Source organism: Pezoporus flaviventris, unplaced genomic scaffold, assembly GCF_033815535.1.
Source record: "Pezoporus flaviventris isolate CSIRO_AGI_PZ_B2104156 unplaced genomic scaffold, CSIRO_AGI_Pfla_v1 ptg000078l, whole genome shotgun sequence".
NCBI lineage: Eukaryota > Metazoa > Chordata > Aves > Psittaciformes > Psittacidae > Pezoporus > Pezoporus flaviventris.
The window spans coordinates 19,543,446-19,567,627 of record NW_026892626.1 but is presented as its reverse complement, the minus strand read 5'-3'; the positions used below and the strand labels follow the sequence as shown (position 1 = coordinate 19,567,627).

The 24,182-nt window shown below is 40.3% G+C and overlaps 1 protein-coding gene across 2 annotated transcripts; it reads right to left on the bottom strand.

Moving 5' to 3' along the window:
- Nucleotides 1–334: 334 nt before the first annotated feature.
- Nucleotides 335–23,563, bottom strand: PDPK1 (3-phosphoinositide dependent protein kinase 1). Of its 2 annotated transcripts, none has more exons than XM_061474265.1 (14): nt 23,437–23,563; nt 11,418–11,687; nt 10,713–10,755; nt 10,369–10,506; nt 9,472–9,616; nt 8,204–8,301; nt 7,318–7,393; nt 5,831–5,899; nt 5,237–5,333; nt 3,940–4,113; nt 3,341–3,558; nt 2,642–2,699; nt 1,604–1,756; nt 335–1,060 (listed from the first exon to the last, which is right to left on the bottom strand). In XM_061474265.1, the coding sequence occupies exons 1-14, from the start codon at nt 23,458–23,460 to the stop codon at nt 953–955; spliced, it is 1,671 nt and encodes a 556-aa protein (XP_061330249.1). In that variant the 5' UTR covers nt 23,461–23,563; the 3' UTR covers nt 335–952. The 2 variants fall into 2 exon arrangements, with proteins under 2 accessions (XP_061330249.1, XP_061330250.1); XM_061474266.1 differs by lacking the exon at nt 23,437–23,563 and adding an exon at nt 22,769–23,089.
- Between the last annotated feature and the right edge of the window lie 619 nt (nt 23,564–24,182).

Here is a 24,182-nt window from a genome sequence, read left to right as displayed (position 1 = left end):
ATGCTGGTAAGTTTGTTCTCCCTTGATTAAACACATGATTCATATTAAAATTTAAATTTAACCTTTAAAATCTTCTATGCTTCAGACGCCAATATTTCAATTTTAGAAAACTCCCAGTGCCATGTTCAGCATTTTACTCTCTTAAAACCTGTATCATTGGAGCCTGTCTGCCAGGCACATACATCTGATTCATTCACATAATTACTGAAGTACCACATAAATCCTGCAACCAGAACTATGTTAGCAATTACACAAGGGTGTGACTGACCTGGCTACAAATGCCATATACCAATAAGCTGGGGGACTGTGAGGAAAGGAAGAGAAAACAAAGAGGTGGTGCTTAGGAGAGGCATATAAAAGCTCCCTGATGAAATACATTTTAATGATAATCTGAAAGTCACAGACAACTCCAGCCCCATAAAACGCAAGGCTGGTACATGATTCGGCGTGTGTGCGTGTGGATTGGTTTTAACTCATCTTAAGTGAAGCTGGAATGCAAGGTCTATCCACTAGTCTGCAGCAGAAGTTGAGCTGAAGTGCACAAAAGCAAGATCTTCACTGCAATGATATGCATGTGGAAGCCTCAACAGAAGCACAATGAGCAAGCAAAGTGACCCTGAATTCCATTAGGTTTTTGCTTTTCTTTTTTCTTAAAAAAAAAAAAAAAAACAAAACCCAAAAACAACAACAAAAGAAAAAAAATCCAAAAACCAAACAAGAACCAAAAAGAAAAAAAAAAAGAAACCACACACACACAAGAAAAAAAAAAAAACAAACCAACCAAACCCAAAACCAACAACCAACCAACCAAAACAAAACCCGAAAGCAGAACATTTCAGACATATGCTTCCCCTTGAGATGGTAATAGGTGGGTTGAAAATATTCCTCTGATCGGCTGCACATGGAGTTCTAGCAGCAAGTAGGGAAACTGGGAAGTTTTGGATAAGCTTTACTATTTAGCAGCATTCTGGTGGTATCTGTGCCGCCAAACTTCATGTATCTTTTTGCACCATTTATGAGCATTCCCACTCGGGTCCATCAGGTAGTACGTCCTGTTTGGCTACAAGTGAACAACATTGTAATGAGTACTCCAAATACAGTTTAACCAAAAAAAAGCAGTAATTACTCTGCATCTATCAATGAAATAATCATTCAGAATCAACTAATAAACTTCCCCAGAACTAATTCAATTAGTTATATAATATTCCATATTACTGAATAACCATACATCTGGCATCTCAATAATGTTAAGAAGTCAACAGCCAATATGTTGTTGGTACACTCCTTGTGAACCACTGTATAAAAAAGGGCTAAATTTTAAGTATTTCTTTAAAACCTCCTTCAAATCCCCAAACCCACTTAAATTCTATTTACACACGAATAATAAAACATGCATTTCTTCGGGAAATGGGTACATTGGGTGGTTGCTGTTTGCTTGGTTTGTTTTGCCTTTGGGGGGATGGGGCCCGTGCCTTTTTTTTGTTATAAATTAAGACTATCAACACTTGTGTTTAAGGAATTCTATTTTCTCAGGAAAAAGCTGCTGGTTAACAACTTACAACAATCAGTGCAACTTTCAAAGACATGAAAGAAAGTCACTTACCGTGTGAACAAAAAAGGTCTTAAAATTCTTAGCTTCTGGCCGCAACTCTAAAGACCATGGAATTTCTCCTTTTAGAACCTTGTTGACAGGATCCACATAATACAAGTGGGGCCCTTCTGTGAGCAGCAACTGGCGCCTACGTGCAAACAATCCCTACCAAGAAAAGCAGCAGCAGCAATGCAAAAAAGGTGTGAGGGGAAAAAAAAAAATAAATGTGTAGATACCTGAATTTAAAAACAGAGGTAGAATTAAAAGAGTTCAGTGATAGGACTGTACATTTGTGTTTGACGAACCTTTGTTTTCCTTTTGCTTTACCTATTTCACCCCACCCCTTGTTTAGGGCTTGCAATACATTCCTACTACATGGCAAAACGTAAGTACAATTTTTAGAAAGCATCTTCAAGTTCTAACATAAAACAACTAGCTGTGCAGAGTGAAGCAAAATCTACTTGTCAAAGATTCCAGCACAGAAATTGATGCTCACGATTTTGTGGAGAAAATTAGGAATAGGCAGGTAGTAATTTAGATGAAAGACAGGCTACAATCCTGTAAAGCTGATGCAGACTATAGCTGTTCATCTATACCATGTTAATACTTAAAAGTTTTCCTAACATCACCTCTGCTTCTCTCAGGATACAGGTACTGGTCATATCCAGAAAAAAATACCACAGTTAAGGTCAATATGGCCTTGTCTTTTATTTCCTAATCTTTGTAGCTTGATCCACACGCAGATACATATCAATACAAAGTGTTTATGGAATGTATCAGACTGGGAAGGGAGGACAAAATCTTCACTACAGTCTGAAAATGAAAGTATCTATAGCACACTTTTAGCCTTTTCCAAAGCTCAAGAGCACACCACTAAATCAAGAAAAAACAATCTATTCACAGTCCTAGATTTAAAACACAAAACAAAGCGATCAGATACTTACAAATAAGTTAAACAAGGAAGCTCTGAAACCTGTTCCTTATCTATGTGCAACTGTGCAAATACACAACAGCTGAATCTTGTTACAGGTAATTAAGGGAAGCCCTTACCTTTCTTTTGTCCACTGGACCCATTTTTAGGATTAAATTATTTTCTACAAACTGATGCCTAAAAAAAAAAAAAAAAAAAAAAAGAGGAAAAGGAAATAACCTATTACTCCAGAAATAATTCTTCCACAGAAGCAGCTTTTATTATTACTATTATTATCAAGCAATTTTCCATGTCACTCCCTACGGTCTCCTTTTCCAGCAAGGAGTCCTGAACAACTTTACTAGGTGAGTTTTGGACTCTTCCTCATTCCAACCCAAAGAGTTTTTTTTCTAAACTCTGATGTGGGGTGGGTGGGGGAAATTACAAATGAGAAGCTCCTCTCAAGAGTGAAGAGAAACACTAATAATTACATGATTTGGAGGTATTTTGCTTAGGTATTGACAGAATATTATCACTAAAAATAAATCACTTATGGCAATGTTAAGAAGGAAGGACCTTTTCTAGTTCTAGGCCTCTGTAGAGGGAAGCCTTTTCTAGTATAGCACCATTTCTGCCTATCCTATAAACATACTTGACACCTTCTAGACCTTGTAAATTTTAGAAACATAACATCAGGTTTTTGCTGCTGTTGCTTTAAAAATAAAAATATAATTGCTAATCGTTTGCTTGAAGGCATTAAGATGGACAAACGAAGTTATTTTTTTCTGGATTCCTTACTACTGTGCAAGTAACAGATGACTCGTCTTCAAAGATCTTACCAAGGATTTCCACCAGCTTGTTTTGCTAGAAGTAACCTCTTTTCATCTTCAGAAAACTGTAAGTCCAGCTCAAAGGAATTGTTGTCAAGATCATGAATGTACTGCTCAATATTTCCTCCTGACGTCTGTGGTGTACTTGTCTCTGGGACAGACAGTGAATGGGAAGAGGCAGAACCAGAAACTTGCATGCAACCAAACTGACTCAGGAGATTGTCATACTAAAGGAGGAAACAAAATGAAGTAAAGGAATTTCTTTGATTAAACAGCTTATTTTGCACTAAACTGCACCTTGTAATTTAAGCATGCTTCTGTTTTTCATCGACAAAAAGACAGCCTGCTCTCTACAGATGAACAAGATTAACTTATCCAGAAAAAGTATGCTTGGTCAAGAGCAAGCCAAGCAGTAATTTTTTCAAACACTAACTTCATCGGGGGGGGGGGGAATCCCAAACCACTGTAACCATCAATTTTATATTATTAATAACTGAGTTTTCATTAAAATATAAGTAGTTTCAATAAAATTCTTAGAATGCAATGATTATGCTTTACTTAAAGTCTCAGGCAGCATCAGAGCTGAAAATAGTAATAGGCGAACATACATTTCCGTAACAGTCTTCATCATCCTCTGACATAGCAGGTAAATACGCTGTAAGTTTTGGGGGGGTCTGAAGATGCAGGTTCTCCCACACAATAGATTCAAAGAAGGGATGAGCCTTAAGAGGTCCATATCCTCCCATTTCTTCGCAACCTAATCTGTTGGTGGCGTCTAGAACCTGAGCAAATTACACTTAAGTTAAAATAATGACAAGGAAGGGGCGAGCACCATTTACATTTGCACAGCAGCGTGCAAAAACTTAAAACCAGTTGGTCATAAACATACATCACTAGAATATGAGGAGACTGCTTACAGTACAAGAAGTTATTTTTCAGTATGCCTTGTAGTAACATTTTGTATTAGACCAGTTCACAGATCTAAAGAAAGGAGCACCTCTTTGAGTCCACAGAATTTTTGGGCTTTGTTTCTTCATAAAGTCCTGATGGGGCACAGCTCATTTAAGCATAGCCCAGCACCACATTCCCGTGATGCAAGCAGCTATGGGAGCTATGGTTGATGCCAAACACCAGCCTCTCAAGCACTCTGAAACTGCACGTTTCTCAGCATGTTGACACAACCTGGACCTTATCCTGTAGCATGCACGGTCTCAGTTATAAAGCTGGCCTGAAGAGAGGAACATGCTGCTAGATCCTTTACAATGGTTGCACTGATTATCATCCAGAGACGTAAGAGTTTCCTCCTGCACCATGCCAATACACTAGACTACTGAACTTCAAAAAGCTTATACCACCCAAAATGTTCTCTGCATATTCATTTCAGCGTTATGGTTATATCTCACTAACGAGATAGAACTATTTTTTTATTCCTACCTGTCAAATACCTGTCAAATGCAGAGTAATTCTTTGGCTCATACTACTGAGACATGCATTAAGTGCAAGGAAAGTGCCTAATAAATTGCAAGGTAAGTAGGTGTACATTGTAATGAATATATCTCCCTGTAATGTACAGAAAATTCATTATACAACTCAACAATTAACCTGAGTACTATCTAAGTATTTGAATTTTAACTTCTGTGTGTTATTTAGGTATTTAGAACCATTTACTTGCATTTCACTGAGAGGCATTCCTTATCCACGCTTTAGAACTCAGATTCAAAATAATTAAGTACTGTTTACCAACGGATGCCGATTTCCAGACACTCACCTATGCACTCAACAATGCCCACACTCGTTCTTATTACAGGGTTTGCAACAGAGTGCATAAAACTTTAGGAAAAAAGAACTACATAAGCTGATTACATTCCAATGTAAACAAATCATTTAACAGCAGCAAATATTTACCAATAGCTTTTCAACAAGGTCTTTTGCCTTGGGAAAAAATTTTTCTGGAAAGTCATATTCCAACTTTATTATCTTCTGGAATATAAGATACTCATTTCTGCGAAAGAGAAAAATATTAGTTCTTGTTATTAGTTCTCCATGTTTCTTTCACCTTAACAGTGCATAACCTGGACAAATATTAAACAGGAGATCTACAGCTTAAGTCACATTCCCACAAATCTGTCTAGGGTAAAGGAGTACAGTCTTCCAAGCACCTATGATCCTGTAAACACCAGATACTTGAATAATAACAAGAAAAGTTCAAAGGGCTCAATGCAGAGGTGCTCCATACCTTCTTCATGTAGACATAGTTACCTTTATGGTATAAATTACATGGAAACACTAGGATAAACTAAGGAATTTCTCTCAGGAACTCTAGTTACAGCTGTATAAACATCTTCATGACATCAGAAAGGGCAAATAAAAGCAGGCATGACATTAACACCCACACTGCCCTGGGAGAAGTTGTACTTCAGAACAGGTAGCAAGGTAAAAACCAAACCCAAGTCAATGTATTTATGATCCACATGTAAAGAAATAGTTTAAATCTCTTACCCAGCTCTAAATGGAGGCAATCCAGCTACAAGCTGATATATTATACATCCCAGAGCCCAGAGGTCAGAGCTTCAAATGAGAGGAAAAAACACAGATTATGCTTTCCTACAGGAAGTCTTTAAACTACAATTAAAAAAAAATTCTTCCGCTTCTGCTGGTTAGAGCATGGCAAAAGCACATGAGACAAACTGCCGTCATCTCCACGCTGCTTTCACTTCATCCCTTGACAGAGGAGTAGACTAGCAACAAAAGTCTAAAAGCAAGTATACTGTAACCATCCCACAACAACTGTCTACAAGCACCGCTACAAAAACACTGAGTGCTTAGTCAAAATACTCAATAGGTATGTAATGAGACTGAAAAGAATACTTATTATCCACTGTGACAATTCAAACATGCATCCAACAGTGCAATATATGCTCCTTCAGGACTGAAATCCTTTCTTCAAAATGCTGGGGGGTTGGAGTGTCATATTAAAACTTTTTAATGTAAAGCTTTTCTTAATATACAAAAAGGCAGGCTATATGGTACATGGGTGAGGGAAGGACTCACGTTTTTGTGTGTTGGTCTGAAAGAGTATTTTTAACATTTTACCTTAAGGAAAACCATGCATAGATTGGTTTAAAGCTTAGAAACAGAAGAATAAAATGCTAATAAAGACTCAAACCTTCTCAAATTAAGAGTCTTCTGTAAAGATGAAGCATTATGTAACTTTTTTAAGGAGATGATAGCCTGATGAAGTCTTTTCATCACCCAAAACATCCTTACTAGAAGCCAAAGTGGAAAGTCTGATCGTATTTCTATCATTTCAAGAAACGGTAGCACAAATCGTTATAGTTACTCATATAAGAGATCTTTTCCCCTGTGGTTTGTCACTGATTGCTATGATTATTCTTCCATCATTGTAATAAAATAAATATACAACAGTCTGTAAGTTACCATCATGAACAAGTTTAAATAAGAAATTCCTTACAGGTATCATGCATACGAGGCACAAAGATGAACTTTAAACCACTGCAACTCCCAAGCAGAGTTTAGCAGAGATAACTGCTAGCTGATCTAAATACAAGTCAAAGCAAGCTGTAGCCTTTTCCCTAACTGACAGAATCTAACATTCTGTTGCTTTTTCAGCAAGGATTACCATCTTAGAGCAAGCTTATATAAAACACAATTAAACCAGGTATAGTATTTGGATCACAGAAGAAGTTTTTCTGATTTATTTATGGGTAAGAGAAAACTGCACATTACACACCACCGTCTCCTGACGGCACCTGATCCTGTCTGTAACTCCAGAAGGGAGATGAACTGAGGAAACCTGCACTCGGACAAGCAGCAATACTTGTGCAGAAAAAAATATTTCAAACTCTTAACAAAAATTTATATTGAGCACCTTGTTTCTTTGAAATACTCAGTTTGCTTAATGTATCCCTTCCCCATTTGACAGTATCCTGGCAGTCAGTGAAGCTCTGAAATACAATAGTCCTCACCTTTTGCAAGCAGATTTCTCTGTCAGCAGTTCTGGAGAAACATACTGTGCTGTCCCTACAAATGAGTTTGCCCGTGCTGGTAAGAAAATGGAAAGAAATAAGCCAACACATACTTACAGAGAAGCCAACCTCCCTCTTTCCCACCCAATTAAAACAAAAGAAACCCCACCAAACAAAACGAACCAAACAAAACCCCACAACAACTAATCAAACCACAAAAGTAAGGCAATCTATTGCAAGTTATGTAATACTACAAAGAACTCACAGGTATTTCATTTCTCTACCCACTCACAAAATGGAAGAGCCAAATCAATCTCAGTGATAGAGATCTTGAACTATTTAGTTCAAGAAGCTAGGCATTTGGGCACTTCACTACGTATAAAATCTATCAATACAACCTTACTCAATTAAAGTAAAAATGAAGCTCATCAAATTCAGTTCAGTCTGGTGCTTTTTACCAGGCACTGTATGCAGCATCATTGATTCACAGGTTAATACTAAGCAACTAGTGACACGAGAATTCTATAACCTTCACATCTGAGCAACTCTGATAATCAGCCACTGAGCTTAAATACATAAGCAAAGAACTGTTTCAGCTAAGCCACAGTACCTGCTTGTGCGCTTGTCTTGCAAATGAAAAGCAATTTGAAGTAGTTCAACTTCCCACTATATTTGGTGATCTAGCTGGCTATACCACTACACCAAATACTACCTCTTCTGACATAATCTAAGCAGTGACAGTCAAAACTGTTTCAAGATCTCTCAGTAATTTTGTTATGTAAGAGGTAATGGTATTTGAGGGTTACAATCTGGTACATATGTACACTTTCAAAGTAACACTTGCTATACCTGTCCATGTCACACTATGAAGTAAATAATGGCATACCTTGTCTGCTATCTGCAGATAATACTTTTGCTGTTCCAAAGTCTGTTATTTGAATGTGCATATCTTCATTTAGCAAGATGTTCTCCGGCTTGAGGTCCCTGAAAAAGGCAAATTCTTATATTTAAAGAGCACACACATTAAAGTTGCAAATCTGTGCAGTGACTTATGTACATAATGCTACCATAAACGATGCAGGTATTCTATAAATACTGTTGTGTCAACTTTCACCTGACTTGGAGCTGTCGACATGCAAACTGCTGACAGATTGCGAAAAGCCCATTCACTAAGGTGGGTTTTGTTTTTTGGGGTTTTTTTGAGAAAGACTTGAAGCTCTTTCATAATACAGGATCTCCAGTATAGGCTTAGCAATACTGACAATCATGCTATAGCAATTTTATTAGCATTCTCCAGCCTAACACGTGGGCTACAGAATCAGTGAAACTGGGAATTCTGGAACCTTTTTTAACCCTGAAAAAAAAAATTCTATGCTTTTGGTATTCTCCACATCCAGCCCCCTTAGCTTTTATTCCAAATTATTTCACAGGAAAGTATTAGGAAAATACTTTGTCCTTTTAAATGTAACTGAAAGAAGTAATACTACTATCAGAATTATAATTTGCCATCTTTTTGCCAATTAGCATCTGCTGTTCCCTTAACAACTCCTTGGGATCCTACAGATGCAAAAGAATTCTTACCCAAAAAGAAGTTCTGCAGTTCAAATTTCTCACATTTACAGCTTTAAGAAGTTTAACAAACACGAATTACAAAGCACACTTATCCAAACAATGTAATTACATCAAGAACAACTGCAAAGGTTGCCCAGTTACTGCTTCAGCTTTGTGGAAATTGCTCACTGACATACATTCATTTTACTTTTCTTGATGACACACTGCACACTGACTCACACCAGCAGAATTCTAGTTACTTCTGGTACATAACACCCCAGAAAGAAGAAACGTATTTAACAAAAAGTCATCTTCTGCTTTACACCAACTGATCAATCTTGAAGAAGACAAACTTCTGGTAATGTTAATTCTTACTTTTTCCCCACTAGAATAGTTGGTCAAGTAACAGAGATTATCTCTCCTCTGAAAGTTGTCTGTGTTTAGGTCCCAATGTTACCAACAGTGCTAATGTTAACGAAATGCTATTATTCTCTCATTAACTTTCCACCAAATCTGTATTTGCTTTAGACTTCATAAAGAACACTTCCAGAAAACACACCTTGTGCATTATCAAACGCACACTGGTTTCAGCTTTGTGATTACCTGTGAATTATTCCTTTCCCATGCAAATACTCCAGAGCTGATACAATTTCAGCAGTATAGAACCTGGTGCAGGTCTCGTCAAATGAGCCAATTTTGCGTATATACTTTAGCAGCTCTCCATTTTTGGCATAGCTAAGCCCAAAATCTGAATGTGAGTTAGTTAAGGTCTATCAATAAACCATCCAAAATAAAAAAGTCTTCACACCTCATTTCAGAGACAAGAACAATACTAAACATATACAATCAATGGGAAAAGAATTGAAGTCAGTTCATTTGAAATTTTAAATGGCAGCAACTCAAAACAATTTCCTGAATATATTAACAACCTAGGACCCATGTCCCAGGTTCTTATCATGGCAAAGACTACTGTGTAAATGGTAAATTCTGTAGTTTTCCAGCCAGTGACCTAATAATTCATTTAAACTGTGTATATAATTGCCCTTAAAGAGAGCTATTTACAGTCATAACAAACATTCAACCCAAGTTTAAAACTGCCCCATCATCTGTAAAGTTCCAGAGCTTTTAAAGTTTGCATTACAAAAGACAGCGCAGGTTCTGTTAGTGCACGGATATGTGTATGCACAGATACAGGGCCTATTAAAACTGATAGCAGCCTCTGTGAAAAACACGAATTACTGACCACAGCAACAGACTCGAATAAAACAATAAAAAGCGTAGACATCTCCCCTGGCCTGCAAGTCGCTGACTCTGCTCTTTGAGGGGGCACACTCCACCATTTGGCTTAACTTCTATTAAAAGCACGACTGCAAAACTGGTATCATAAACATGAGGATAATTTAAAGACCTGGAGTTATTTTCATAATTTCAAAGAAACCCAAAATGGAGATTGTTTCTGTTAAGAAAGCATCACAGCAAGTTTGAAAATCCAAAGGATACACAGCTTTTCATCGTCCTGAAAGGTGAAGTAGAGTTTCACAAAAAAAGGGTGATCCAGGCGGGACATTACATCTCTCTCCCGTGTCACATATGGCACCTTGTTTTCTTTTATGATATGACGTTTCTCTAGAATTTTAACTTAATGAAAAGAAGACAGAGTGCAGTCAGGAGCTGCAGCCCCATAGAGCCACCCAAGTCATCCACGTGGCTTGGCTGATTGATTCTTTTTGTTAGATAAAACGATCATAAACCCACTCATTCTGTCCTTTGAACAGGTGTCTTTTAACAGCACTACTTTGCTACTGTATTTGCAAACAGTTTATGTTGAAGGAGACAATACTTACTGGCATATTCCCTAGAACTTGACAATTCTCGAGCCAAGACAACCTGTTGCCAGAGGAAAGAAAATTATTGTAACCATTCATTAAAGACATACACTAATGTGGATTTTGATCTGTCAGTAGGTATTTAGGACATTGATTGTCCAAAATAAGCTATCACAACTGCAAGCAGCAAAATATTTAAGCATATTTCATATTATGCTGGCTTCAGCAAGACACCTGCAGACATTCAGTTTGGCACAACGACTTTCTTTTTTCTAGACGACTTGCACATCTAGCTGGGTAAACAGATTTGCTCTTCTTCCCCACCCCCCCCACCCCCCCCCCCAGAAGAATTGTGAAGACTGTAGCATAAGCCACAGTAAATTGCCAAAGCTCCTTAAAGGGGGAAAAAAGCAACTGCACTGAAGCATATTTATAAAAATCTAGCTGTCACAGTACTTTTCCTTAACATAAGTGGCAAATATTGAGAGATTGAATTTTACCTAAAAGTTCAAAAGTAGGAAATGAGACAGAGCTTTCAACTATTTACAGCTTTCTAGGAAAATGTTTTAAAGCAAGGGAAGGAAGATTTCCAATTAGTAGAAGCAAGGAATAAAGTTTCAGGGAAGCAGATCATTTTTAAAGAGAAAAGCTTTTTGAGGAACATGTATTAAAGCTCATCTTCAAAAAAGATATTTGGCACTTCTTATAAAAAAGTAAAGTTACCGTTGAAAAAGATCCTTCACCCAGAATTTTCCCAAATTTGAAGTCATCAGGTCGTTTCTTTCGAGGCTGTGGAGGCTGCTGTCCCGTATGTTGCTGCAAGGAATTTGAACTGGATCTCGATTCAGCTGCAGTGCCCTCCATCTTAGAACCCTGTCTGCTGCCACAGGTGGAAATGACAGATGGAGTGCTGGAATCTGCTTGGTTCCTCACCATTGATGGGGATGAACAGGAGCATAACACCACACTAGACTGGATTGGAACAGCATCATACTGAAAAGAGAAATTAAACTGTTGTTCCTATACCTTCAAATAAATACTGCACGGAGTTGCATTATTTCCATACGAGCATCATGTGAAGTCCTATTTGAAAGGGTTATCATTAGAATGTATTTAGGAGGGAATGATAGCATTTATTTCAGGAATGGCAGCTCTTAATTTTTTTTACACAACTCTGTTCAGGTCATGCTGTGCACATACATACATACAGCCATAAGACAAATATCTGAAGACTTTAATTCAAGAACGCCTTTTTCCCCAAGCTCAAAAAAAATGCCTCCTACCACCAAAGAATTGAGTTTCACTGTATATTCTCCTACAAATAACATCTTTAAACTTTATTTCCTGCTTATAGGCAGAGCCATATATACAATCTTAGTAAGTAGTAGTTTTTCTGAAAGCAAAAAAATTGTATCCTTAAGCAATGAACACCCGCATTCACAAGTAACATCAGTTTAGAGATCCCAGTTACAGGGAACAGTAAATAAATAAGTAAAGCATCAGAACTTTAATGGAGGCAGAGGATACTTTACTCCATTTTTACTTGGAATCTCACTTTCTCCAATACTATTTCTCTAATACAAACTGGGGAAAGACAGGAAGAGAACAACAGACAAGAGGCAGATCAGCTGCACTGTTCAATAACCAGCAATATCCAGTAATTTTTTTGAAGAATGCTCTGGTCCATGGCCTTTTAAAACAAGGGAGGTTGCACTATGTAAATTATAAGTAGGGTCACATAAAGACATCCCAACTCCAAAACAAAGAACCAGAAGTGCAGCCCAGAAAACAGCAAGCACAAAGGGAAAGTTAAGAACAAGGACAGAGGCAGATGTAATAGATTTGAGGTATCAGTTACCTAAGAAATGACAGAACTGTGCAACTATGTTTGTATGTTGTATATAACACCGTATGTTGCACCTGAACATTTACAGAGAAGCTCACTCCTACACCTCTCTTTCCACACTCCCCGTTCTTGTTTTAGTAGCATATGTCCTATATTTACTTTCTCAGTTTTACTTTCAAAGACCCCAAGAAACACATCTGCAGAGACTATACATGTTTCTGCATTACGTCTTCACGTATGCAAGAGTACAGGCTAGCTCATCCAGTCTAACCTTACAGAGCCACTCTCCTGCAAAACTCAGACTGAAGAGTCTGACTCTGACAGATCCAGACTTTTTTAGCGAGACACGAAGTCAATCACTGAAGAATTTTAAAATGTTCCAAACTGTGTCTGCAGCTCCCAGAAGCCTGAGGATGCTCCTCCCTGCAACTACCAATACTGCTCGGCTGGCACGCCAGCCAAAGCACAGGTCCTCACAGTCACAACAGACGTACCTATTGTGCATCATGGATCACCGCTGGCCACCCCCATAACCACTGATGTAATCTTTATATGCCTGCTTTTTAAAACTAGCTTCTAACACCACCTACTTCCCCAGGTACTTAAGGGTACTGTTTCTAATTTGCATCCATATAGAAATTGTTTCTTTCTTAGTGCAACATACTGTGAGTTTGAAAACCTAGTAAGAAAGAGAATAACAGATCTGCTGAAGTAGAATTATAGGATCAACAGACACATAAGAACCTTCATTAACTTAATTTCACTCAGTCACTAGAAAGAGGCGTCCTTTTCCTTTACATGCCATGTGAAACAAGTCCTTATATTGTTCTTTTCCCCTCTTGCCTGCAAACAGTAGAAATAAACCTTAAGAGAACTTGAATCAACGCGAGACGCCCACTAGACAGCACTACATTTTTCATTTTATACTTTTCTCGCCCCCCTTTGCATGAAAGGCCAGTCACAGGCAAAGCTCCCGCTATCTAAAAGGAAAGCTCCAGCTATCTAAAAGGAGCTACTAGCTTTGGAATATTTTTTGTAATTCAGCACTTTGACATTAGCCCTACCACTACAACTTTTCATGTATCTAAGCACACAGTAAGCGAACAAATATCACACCGCTCTAAAGCAAGTACAGCCACAACAACTGCATCGCTACTAGCTTTTTCCCACTGCAAAATCTGCAATGCTGTTTTGCTGATGTAGCGCTACCAACATCAACAGCAGCAAAAAATACTTGTAGAGACTGGGCCTTCTGAAGCTTCCAGCGTCTTCTGTCCTAACTGACATGATACTGAACTCTGAAGACGACTGAGTATCTTTGCTACTACTGAAACTCTACTAGCAAGATCACATTTCTGTTACAAAGTCAGCATGACCAGGGTCCTAACCTATCGCTCATCTGACAGCACTGTGTCTAACTGTCATTACTGAGTCTAACTGCATTAAGACATAGGGCAGACATGGTGAGAAAAGCTCTTCCATCCACTTACCTACAAGGCAAATATTTTTTGGAAGCAGATCTTGCTAACTGCAGGTATTATTTACACAAAGCAACACGAGGGCTACACCTCAACTGGTACATTTGTTTTGATTATAAACAATATTGATGAGACCCTATGAACTAGAACATTAGCATAAGCTTCTCACAAATGTTTTTAATGGAAAACTGGATTACAGGTCTACTCAATGAAATTCTTCGATGTCAAGCATTTGACTTGGCATTACAGGATGTCTGAAATATGGAATACTGTTTAAGAAAGTGAATATAGGACATATTCTGAGCAACACTGGTTACATTCTTAAACAACGTTAATTAACAGTATCCCCAAACAAGGATCTCTTCAGTTCACACCTGGACTGACTCTCAAATCAAGAAGATTGAAAGAACAGTAACTGCATAAATTTAAAGACTGAGGGGAAAAAAAAAACCACCACCAAACATCAAACTCAAACGCCCATATCATTTGACAAAAAATTCATCTCTTACCTAAAGCAATGTACAGACAAACAGTGAGGCCTTACTTTTGTTTCTACCAAAACATTACTGCAAATTAAAATATGGTTCAAGAACTTAGGCACAATGGTGGGAAACAAGTGGACAAGGACTTAAACTGGTCCTCACCTGGATATACAGAACTAGAAAGCATCGCCTAGGAGAAGCGAAGTCGCATTGCCACTAGTACTGTGCAAAGATCAAGTAGAAAACCAGACAAACCAGTTTCAGGAGAAAAATTAAGACACTGAACTCCTGTAAAAACCATCTAATCCTCTGGCTAGAGTTAGCTTCTGAAATCTGTATTTATTAAATAATCCAACTGGTTTGGCCCTGGAGTGTCAGGAAATACAGAGCTCTAAAAATTAGGATCACCTGCAATTCAAGCCCTACTGCATGTACGGATCACAGAGTGGTGAATGTCATAATTGTTAGACTGAATTATGGCAAAAAGCTCGCAGACTATCAGGAAGATACAAACAGCAAAGTCTGCTTAAAGAAGTATAACATTCAGAAAGCAACACAGCTGTACTCTAGGCTATCTATGACTTAACCTTTTCACTTGCAAATGGAATTTGAGAGGCTTTCAAAACAGGTACTATGTAATACCGTATGATACCCTCGCCACTGTCACAATATCAAACCACAGCTTCTATGTCCCTGACAAACATAGCCTTTTGATACAGAAACGGGAAGATTACGCCAAAATCTGTGCGTTTAAGATTCAATGTCCAACTTAATACATTTGCCTTCAAGTAAAAATATGGAATCCATCTATTTATCTGTGCAATTAAGGAAGAATAAAGGCCTTTATTTCACACAGAAAGTAGGTAATTGTTTTCACTGCAAAGGTGTTTCATAGTTCTAGAGATAAAGCTACTACTTGCCAATACTGAGATTCTGCTGAAGGCACTTTAAGTTAGAAAGGCTTGGCCTGAGAGGTTTTGTAAAGTATTTTGATACTGTCACACAAGCCACAAATTCTGAAACTAAATTTATTTTGTGCTGCTTATAATTTAAATATTGACAACCTGCGGTCTCCTAAGGATTTATCTGCAAAATTCAAAGGATAAAAATTAACAGCTAGGCAGTCGTATTTAATATATTCTTTTCGTGACACAATGGTGTTTCAGAGAGGTGACAAAAATGCAGCAACTGCATCTGGCACACACCTTGTATCTGAAAAAAAGCGTAAGAAGGGGCAATTAATAGATATTATGCTTGTCTTTCCCATGGCCTCCTCCCCCCTCATATGCCACAATGAAAACGTTGACCTTCTCCAGGTTCTCCAACATGTATTCGTGACAGTCTCCACTTCAAAGGCTAGAGTGCAACACATCCTGGAAGGTCCAGCATATTTCAAAAGAAAAAAGCAACTCATCAGGTCAGATACTAGGATGAGCCTAAATATATGTCCTCAAACTATTCCTCACAGTGCCTAAAAAGAGAATGCAGGCAAAACCAGGGTAGTTCAGCTACAAGAAATGTTAAGATACGAAGAAACACCGATTCAGAATAACAACACAGGAAGCATAGGTGGCACTTCCACCTGTACACCAATCCCATGCAAGAGTGCTTTGCAGGAAGCATCATGATTATGATGTGATCCCTATCAATACTCAGATTTTCATAAACTCTGCTACACCAGAGTGACTGCCATGAATGAAGACAATCCAGAATATCAATAGATGGTGTGCTTTCAGAAACTGCAGTAAACATCAGTTCTCATACTTTATATGGTCTTGTCTATTTATGCTCTGGACTTCTGTCTAAAAATGGACTTTCAGACTTTCTAAGTAACCAACTGCATCCTGTTTCTAATAACCAATAGCACATATGTGTGTGTGTATAGAGAGAAACAACATACTGAATAATTCATGAAAGTCCACTTGGAAATGGAAATGTCAGTTTCCATTTATTTACACTTAGAAGCTTGACAGATAATTTAAAGTGTTAATACACCTATTTGTCAAGATTATTATTACCTTTAAGAAATTAAAACATTTGCCTAAAGAGAAAATCCATTCACATGGGTTAAAAAGTGTCACTGGATGCTGTCACCGCCTAACATTACAACATAAAATCATGCCTGTAACGGACAGGACAAAATACAGACTAAAGCAAGTGTCAAGAGTACTTCTGAATGCACTACACAAGTAGTAAACTGTTCACACACCTAGCAGTTAACTTAAACACTCATAATACATACAGCCATATAAAAAAAAGCAACCAAAAACCAACCTCATAAGACCAAGCCTCAATGTAATTGGGAAATATTTGAAACCACGTACTCTGTATGCACTTTCAGCTTGACGAAGCTCACTTATCTTCCCCAGTCAAGGAGTACCACTAGACTGGAACAGGAGGAAAAACAGACCTAGAAGTATGCTTTCAGATTCTGAAATCTGAGGAAAAGGATGGAAGGGATTTAGAGAACTCACTCAGCATTCATTTATTGAAAAGAAGCAATATATTAAATATATAGAGAGAGAGTAACCAAATACTAAGTTGGCAAATACCTAGTCTTCTCTGGGATGGAAACATTAAGTCATACTTCAATGACTTATCTCTGTGCAGCGAAGAGCGCCAAAGGTACCATAAAAAAGACCCTAGTAAAACAGAATCTGAGCAAAAAGGGTGATCTCAAGGCATTTTTAAAAAATCTGGTTTTAGGTACAACACAAAGCAGTGAACAAGCTGATTAATCTTCAACATATCACAAGAAGTAAAACTTATATTGAAATTATGGAACTTGTTCCGCTTTTGAGGCAGGTAATTCAAATGTCTAACAGAAAAATCTTAACTAACAAAACCAACAGGCATCTCTAAGAACAAACACTCCTCTCCAAAGAACCAAGTGAGGTAGGTTACAAAGATGCTGAAGATAGTTTCCTGGGACAACAGGATGTTCTTTTCGACAGAGAAGTCCTTTGAAGATCACAGTAAACCATTTTCTTCAAACTGCTGTAAACAAACCCTAGTCTCCAAGTATCAGTTATTTGTAGATGTTTTAAAAAAATAAATTATGAATGTAAAACATTAATCTTCTGTAGCACAGTCATTTATGTTTCTGTTGTGTAGAGCTGCCCCAGCACTCTTTCAAACCTCATCATCAAGTGGTAGCCAAAGATTCCTGTAGACAACTTAAGATCTAGCTCATAACCCAGCAAACTGCCCATCAACTCCACATCTTGAAGAAACTGACCATTACAGTCAGCAAAAGAGCCTGAAACCAAACAATTTGTCAAAATCTATCCTTTGATCCAGGTTCATAAATACTTAATGATTACTACGTTTAAAAGAGCAGACTGACATCTAGTAGTTCAATTACAAAAGCTATTTTAACACAACTTTGTTTTGCAGAAGAATCTGAAGTCACACATTTATCTGGAGTGATTTTTTTTTTATCTCAGAAGCTGCCACATGAAAAAAATCTGTTGCTCAACAGACCATTTTATGAACCAAGCGTGCAAATTTCAAAAGCGCTCAGCTGTACGAAAGGAGGACTTTTGCTGTTTAAATAGACTGCCATGCAGCTGATTAAAGAAGCCTAGGCTCTGACCCACCAGAAAAAACTATGCTCGCCTTCAGGCATCATTTGAAACCTCTCAAATGCTGAAAGGTTTTGCATTCACTGTGAGGCAAACAAAAGAAAACAACCACCCCCTTTAATTATTTTGATAGAAATAACCGTCATTTGTCATTTAAAAGAATAGACAACTTCTTTGAAAGTTATGTCCTGGTAATACATTTAACATTTAAGGTTGTATTAGTGGAAGGAGAAAGCGTGAAGCAGACAGTTCTTCAAAGATACTATTGTATCTAAACTGGCTGGGACCTGTGCAATAGCAGGAAACAGAAGCATGAAAATATTTCAAGTCGATGCAGCCTGCTTGATCTACTAACAGCCCTAATAAGATTTAAAGGAAAAAACCAACACAGTAATATGAAGCTAATATTGAAAATACTTGTAATAAATCATCATAAGATACAGTTACTATTTCAGAGGAAATATACGTAAAGCCCTGGCTAAGCCTCACATACTGCCATGCTCTAATAATCTATACAAACCTTTTCTTTGTATTACCTTGAAGCACAAGTAGGTTGTTAAAACAGACTCTAGTACCTACTTGGCAGTTGTTTGCCTCATATTTGAAATCAATTTTGGAACATACTAGTCCTATGTTCAAAATATAATCAAAAATATTAACTTTGAAGAAGAATCAAAATTAATTGATTTTTCTTCTTAAGCTTTCTGGACATCCATCCTCACAAAATTCCTGGTATACAAAGAAGTGTTTTAAAGTTTGGGAAGAGACATTACATTGTTCATATGATCTCAAAACACCAGAAACAAAGCTCAGCTCTGACACTACCTCCTTCACAGCTGAACTGATCACCTTACTTCTTGCAGTAAATCAGTAACACGGTTTATCTGTGAGTAACAGGGAAATCAGATTTGAGTTGTTTGTATTTTTTCTGATACAATAGGCTCAAGGATTTGGAAGAACAGAGAACACCTCTGTGTTGTTAAACTGTTTGGACTCTTCACTTAGGGAATACAGGTATTTTATCCACAAGACTGATTTTGTACCTAGAGAAATAAATTTCTCACGCACAGAGCAGTGTTGATCCAAAATTTCAGTTAACACAAATACCTTTTTCTAAATTAACAAACTCACACTTGTGGTGGTATTTTCTGTCACTCACTTCCAGGATTCTAATTCCAAATTCATGCAGGAGTTAAAGCTAATTAAAGGTTTCCTAAGAACCTGCGTATCAGCCAGTGTTCTCTAACCTCCTCTGCTGCAAACCGAAGCGCTCAAGTTCCAAGCACCTTCAGAGGCAGACTATGCAAGGCCTCCTTCCATCAGCCCCCCACCCCCACAAACACTCCCCGAGCCTCAAAACAGATCAGAAACAGGAAACCACAAAAATCTCTAAGAACCTAAAGGCAGCCTGTAGCCCAAACAGCTGTATGTAAACAAGCCATTGAGAATTCATTTCACAAAACAGATCTAGGCCAGCTCACCAGAAAATAAAAGCCACACATTGCAATCACAATATAACAGGTCACATTCTACACCATCAAGTTATCTCACGAAGCGCACCAATACTAAGAAGTGTTGCACAGAATGGATGGGAGCTCACGTTAACAAACACAAAAGGACTTCCTATACTAACTCTTGTTGGCAATTCTAGAAAACAAGAGAACTGCTTTGGGTGAACAGCAGAAAAGCAGCCACGCAGGTGGCAGTAGATGGGGTGTACAAAGGTGGGACAGCACAGGCAAGACCTGTACATTGAATTCCTGTAGGATTACTAAAGAACTGAACGTAGTTTTAATACTTTCTTTTCAGGAAAACGTGCTAAAGAAGTTAATCCATGCAATTTTTCACTATAAAGAATTATAGAGCATTTGCCAGGTGACATATTTACAGCTTATCTTTCAAGCCAGAAAGCTAGTCTCAACTTCAGTCTGTAGTCACAAAACAAGCCAGCTGTTTTCCACAGCACGGTTGAGTAGAATCCATCAGGTGTGAAAAATAAGGTTCTAGAGCAAAGAGCGAACTTTGTGAGCGGCGTGTTCAGCCCTTTCAGACACTTCAGTTAGGCCTTACTAACTTTCTACAAGCTTAGCTGCAAATAAGATGTCAGAAAGGGAAGTGGGGTGGGAGAAAAATCAGCTCCTTCCCCTTTTGCTTCTGTATTACATACACATAATCTCACTTAGCCACCTGCAAAAAAAGGTTTCCCACTTGAAATACCAGAAACAGTAATTCCTTGGTTTCATACCAGTTCTTCAGGAAGCTCCACTAGGAGGAACTCAAGGATTTTCTCTCTCAAACACAGTGTTTTCTGAAGTGAATTTTTTTCTTTCTATACTAAAAAGTTATTTCTTGCTTGCATATTTCCTGATGCAATAAATGTGCTAGTTCTACAGCAATCCACACAGCTTTTCTAGCAAAACCAAACCCAAACAAGTTTACGGTTAAAAACCAGAAATTACTAAAATATTTCACATCCTCAGAGATCAAACCTGTTTTTACTACTTTGCCAGTGTATTACTTTTCTCATTCTAACCAAGTGATTATGTCCCTGGTTTCATGCTTTCTGCACCAGAATTCCTGCAAGTACTTCAGTAGTCAGCATCCCTTTTTGAAATGTTTCCTGCAATGCTGCCTTCCAACTGATCTACTTTAGGGAAGTGAAATGAGCCCAGGTCTGCAGGGTGCCCCACAATGTCCAGATACAGCAATCTACTTGCAGAGTTTCAAGAGCTATATGAAACAGACGTTACTTGTAGCACCGGAAGTAACAGCAATAACCCAAAGAATAACTTGGCGAAAAAAAAACCCACCCTAACCCCACTGCAGATTCATTGTATAGTTGAACATCACTGTTCTCTCCAGATTATTCTCTGGATTATCTCCTTTCCACTAGCTACCAGCACTTCCTATGTTAGAAACATGAATGCATATAAAATTGCTCTTCTTAAACTGATACCATTTCTTCACCTTTGAGCACCTTCTCAGCACCTGGGGTTTTTTACTATTTTCTATTCCTGCAGCCTGCTTTGGCTAGAGATTCACAGAAATCTTATCCCACGAGTGGCAAGACTAGTCACAGCCTTATGCCAAAAACCCAAGAGAAGAGAGTATTAGGTAGACAGACATGTAGGGAACACCTCTCAAGCCTGTCTGAAAGTTTTATACCTACAAATAACTACAAGCAGAACCCTTACCATAGCCCCATCTAACTCCTAGCATAGATGCAGAACACAGTTCTTTGAAAAGTGCAGTTTCTACTAGTTCCACAGAGGAAAAAAAGAAGCTAGCAGTTTTGTTCAGACATATTCACAACTATACTGTCATCTTTATCAAGACAGAAACACTGGTGAAATCTAATAATCACAAGAGCAGCTAAACCTTCTAGCGAAGGTGTTGCTGAAAATGCCCATCCACATGAGACACAACATGCATATAAGGAAGCCACTAACAGTAAATACCTGAGACCACACTGACACCTGCAAATAAAGCAGCACTAAAGTTGTTCCCTTTTTAAAAGTACAATTTTTTCCCTTTGGACCACGCCTTCAGAAAACAGCAGAATGTTTCAGGAACTGTCCCCACATATACAAACACAAAAAAAATTAACTGTTTTGGCAGAGGAATGCAGGAATATTCCTTTCAAAGCTGTGCTCCATATTTTCCCCTCGCCCTGCAGTGTTTTGCATTTATAGTAGAATGATCATAGAACTCACTGATGTCACTAATAATCGCAACACACATGCATTAACAGTAACTTGCTCAGAACATCAGAAATACTGGCTTTCCCGTATTTGATATCATCTCAACTACAAAAAGGTTGGCTGCATCAGTCCATCTCTATGTGCTACTGTCAGTCAGTACACTCACCTGGCCACAGAAATACTAAACAGGATCGAAGAGAGGGAATTCAAAATAAGTTACGCTAATAAAACATTTTAGCTTTAACAAAACCGATTGTCACCTTTGTTCTTTGTTCATTCTCTCTCTGTACATTTCTCTTACGGACAGGGACCTAAGGCATACATAGAAAAGGAAAAGAACTGCAAGTATTTTGGAGAGGCAACAATCGAGGAGAGAAGCACAAAGGGAAGCATACTCCCTGTTTAAAAGAGTCCCAAGTAAACACAAGTCATCCCTGACGCTGAGAAGCAGCCATGTGGAGCTCTAACAAGTGGCAAGATAGGAAAACTAATTCCTTTAACAGTCAAACACTGCTTGATTTCATAATCCTCAATGCACTATTCTGTGTTCTCCCCAGCAGGGCTATTCCACAGAATCGTTCTCATCTTCAGTCAACAAATATGATTCTGTGTAACACCCTGATGAAACAAGCACTGAGCATGAAGAGGAGCACACACTGGAACAGGGCATTCAACACAGCTATGCCAACCTCCAAGGAGAAGAACCTCCTCAGCCAATTCCAACCGACTGAAAAGTTTTAAGTGCTGCACAGTGGAGCTTGACAGCTTACAAGTGACAGCAAGAATACGAGCCCCAAAAGCACATGGATGAGAAACGGATCACTGCGAGTTAGTTACACCGGTATCAATGAAAGTTGGCAGTTATTTTGGTAAAAAAACCACATTCTTTTCATAAGGGAATTCCTACACTAACTGAGCTGTGTAACCTACAACGTAAACTACGATTTACTACTACTATTTACTAAAAAACGATTTACGATTACCAATTCGGTGTATCGGCTACAGCTCCGTCCTGCATTAGTCAGTGCTCACAACGCGTCACTTTTTAGCCTGTCAGACTCGCGTAAACAACCGTGTTCGAAACGGTCCTGTTGCGACCCTCACGATCTTCCTCACGCGTTTGTTTCCACTACGAAGGACCTCGAGTAACGGGGTGGCTCCCCCCGGAAACAACGCCGGCTCTCCGGTGGGAGACGGCCCAGCAAAGCCACGCCAACGCCCGGCACCCGGAACCGAGGACGAAGCTCCGCCAGAGGCCGCGGGCCGGCTGCTGCAGCCTCGTCCCCAGCCCCGCTTCCTCCCGCGGACGGGCCGGGCGCGCTGCTCTCACCTCGGGGCCCTGCAGGCGCCTTGGGCGGAACCGGGGCCCACCCGCGAGGCCCGCGGAGAACCAGGACGCGGGGGAGGGTCGGCTAGAACGAGCACCGGGAGCCGCAGCGCCGAGCCGGGCCCCGCGGCGGGCAGCGCTCGCCCGGCCGCCCCGCTTGTCCGAGCGGTCAGCGAAACCCCGCCGTGGCCCCGCCGCTCGGCAGCGTGCACGGAACGGGCGGCCCCCGCCAAGCGGGCCGGCCCCGGCGCCCATGGCCTACTTCTCCGCCCGGCGCCCCGCGGCCGGCAGCACCCGGCGCGCCGACCCCGAGCCCGCACTCACCAGGGAGCTGCTGGTGCTGGCCATGGGCCCGCCGGCCGGCGCGGCCGCGCTCCCCTCGCGCCTCAGGACCCCGGCGCACGGCCGCCAGAGGCGAGCCAATGGGGCGCCCGCATCCCCCGCCCGTGACGTCACCCACAACAATACCCCGCTCCCCGCTCCCCCCCCCCCGCCCCCGGCGCGGCGGGCAGGACTTCCGCTCGGCGCGGCCGCTCATTGGCGGCGCCACCCGCAACTCACGTGAGCGCCCGGAAAGGACGGTCCCCGCCAGGCTCAGAGCTCCCGGCCCGGCGAGCATGCGCAGTCGCGGCAGTGAAGCTGCGGCCCCGGTGCCCTCGGGCGCGGCGCGGGTGAGGGCGGAAGCGGCCGCGCGGCCTCCCCCGCCACCACCGCGCGCTCACATCCGGGTTCATGCCACGACGCGAGGGCGCGCTGGGAGTGGCGACTTGGTGACGTCACAGAGCGCGGGGGCAGCCGGGGCGGGGGGGCCGCCGGAGCCGCGAGTGCGCTGCCCGCTCCGCTGCCTGCCCGCGCCGCTGCCTGCCCGCGGGTGGGGAGAAAAGCGCGGTCCGTGTGCGCTGAGCAGGAGCTCGCCCGCCCGCCCGCCCTAGCGCGGTGTCGGCGCCAGCCGGTCATTTGCGGGGCGCTGAGCCCTTGCCCCGGGCGCTGCGTTCTGCCGGGGGCGCAGGGGTCGGCCAGGCCGGTGCTGACCACCCCGCGGCCACGGCTGCGCTGGCGGGGCGGGCCTT

What these genes read in the sequence shown, in the direction of transcription:
- PDPK1 (XM_061474265.1), bottom strand. Translation starts at nt 23,460, where the DNA reads ATGGCCAGCACCAGCAGCTCCCTG. An exon ending in CCAGCACCAGCAGCTCCCTG is followed by an intron (nt 11,688 to 23,436) that starts GTGAGTGCGGGC and finishes TTCTCTTTTCAG; the next exon opens with TATGATGCTGTTCCAATCCA. An exon ending in AGACCTTTTTTGTTCACACG is followed by an intron (nt 1,061 to 1,603) that starts GTAAGTGACTTT and finishes GTTCACTTGTAG; the next exon opens with CCAAACAGGACGTACTACCT.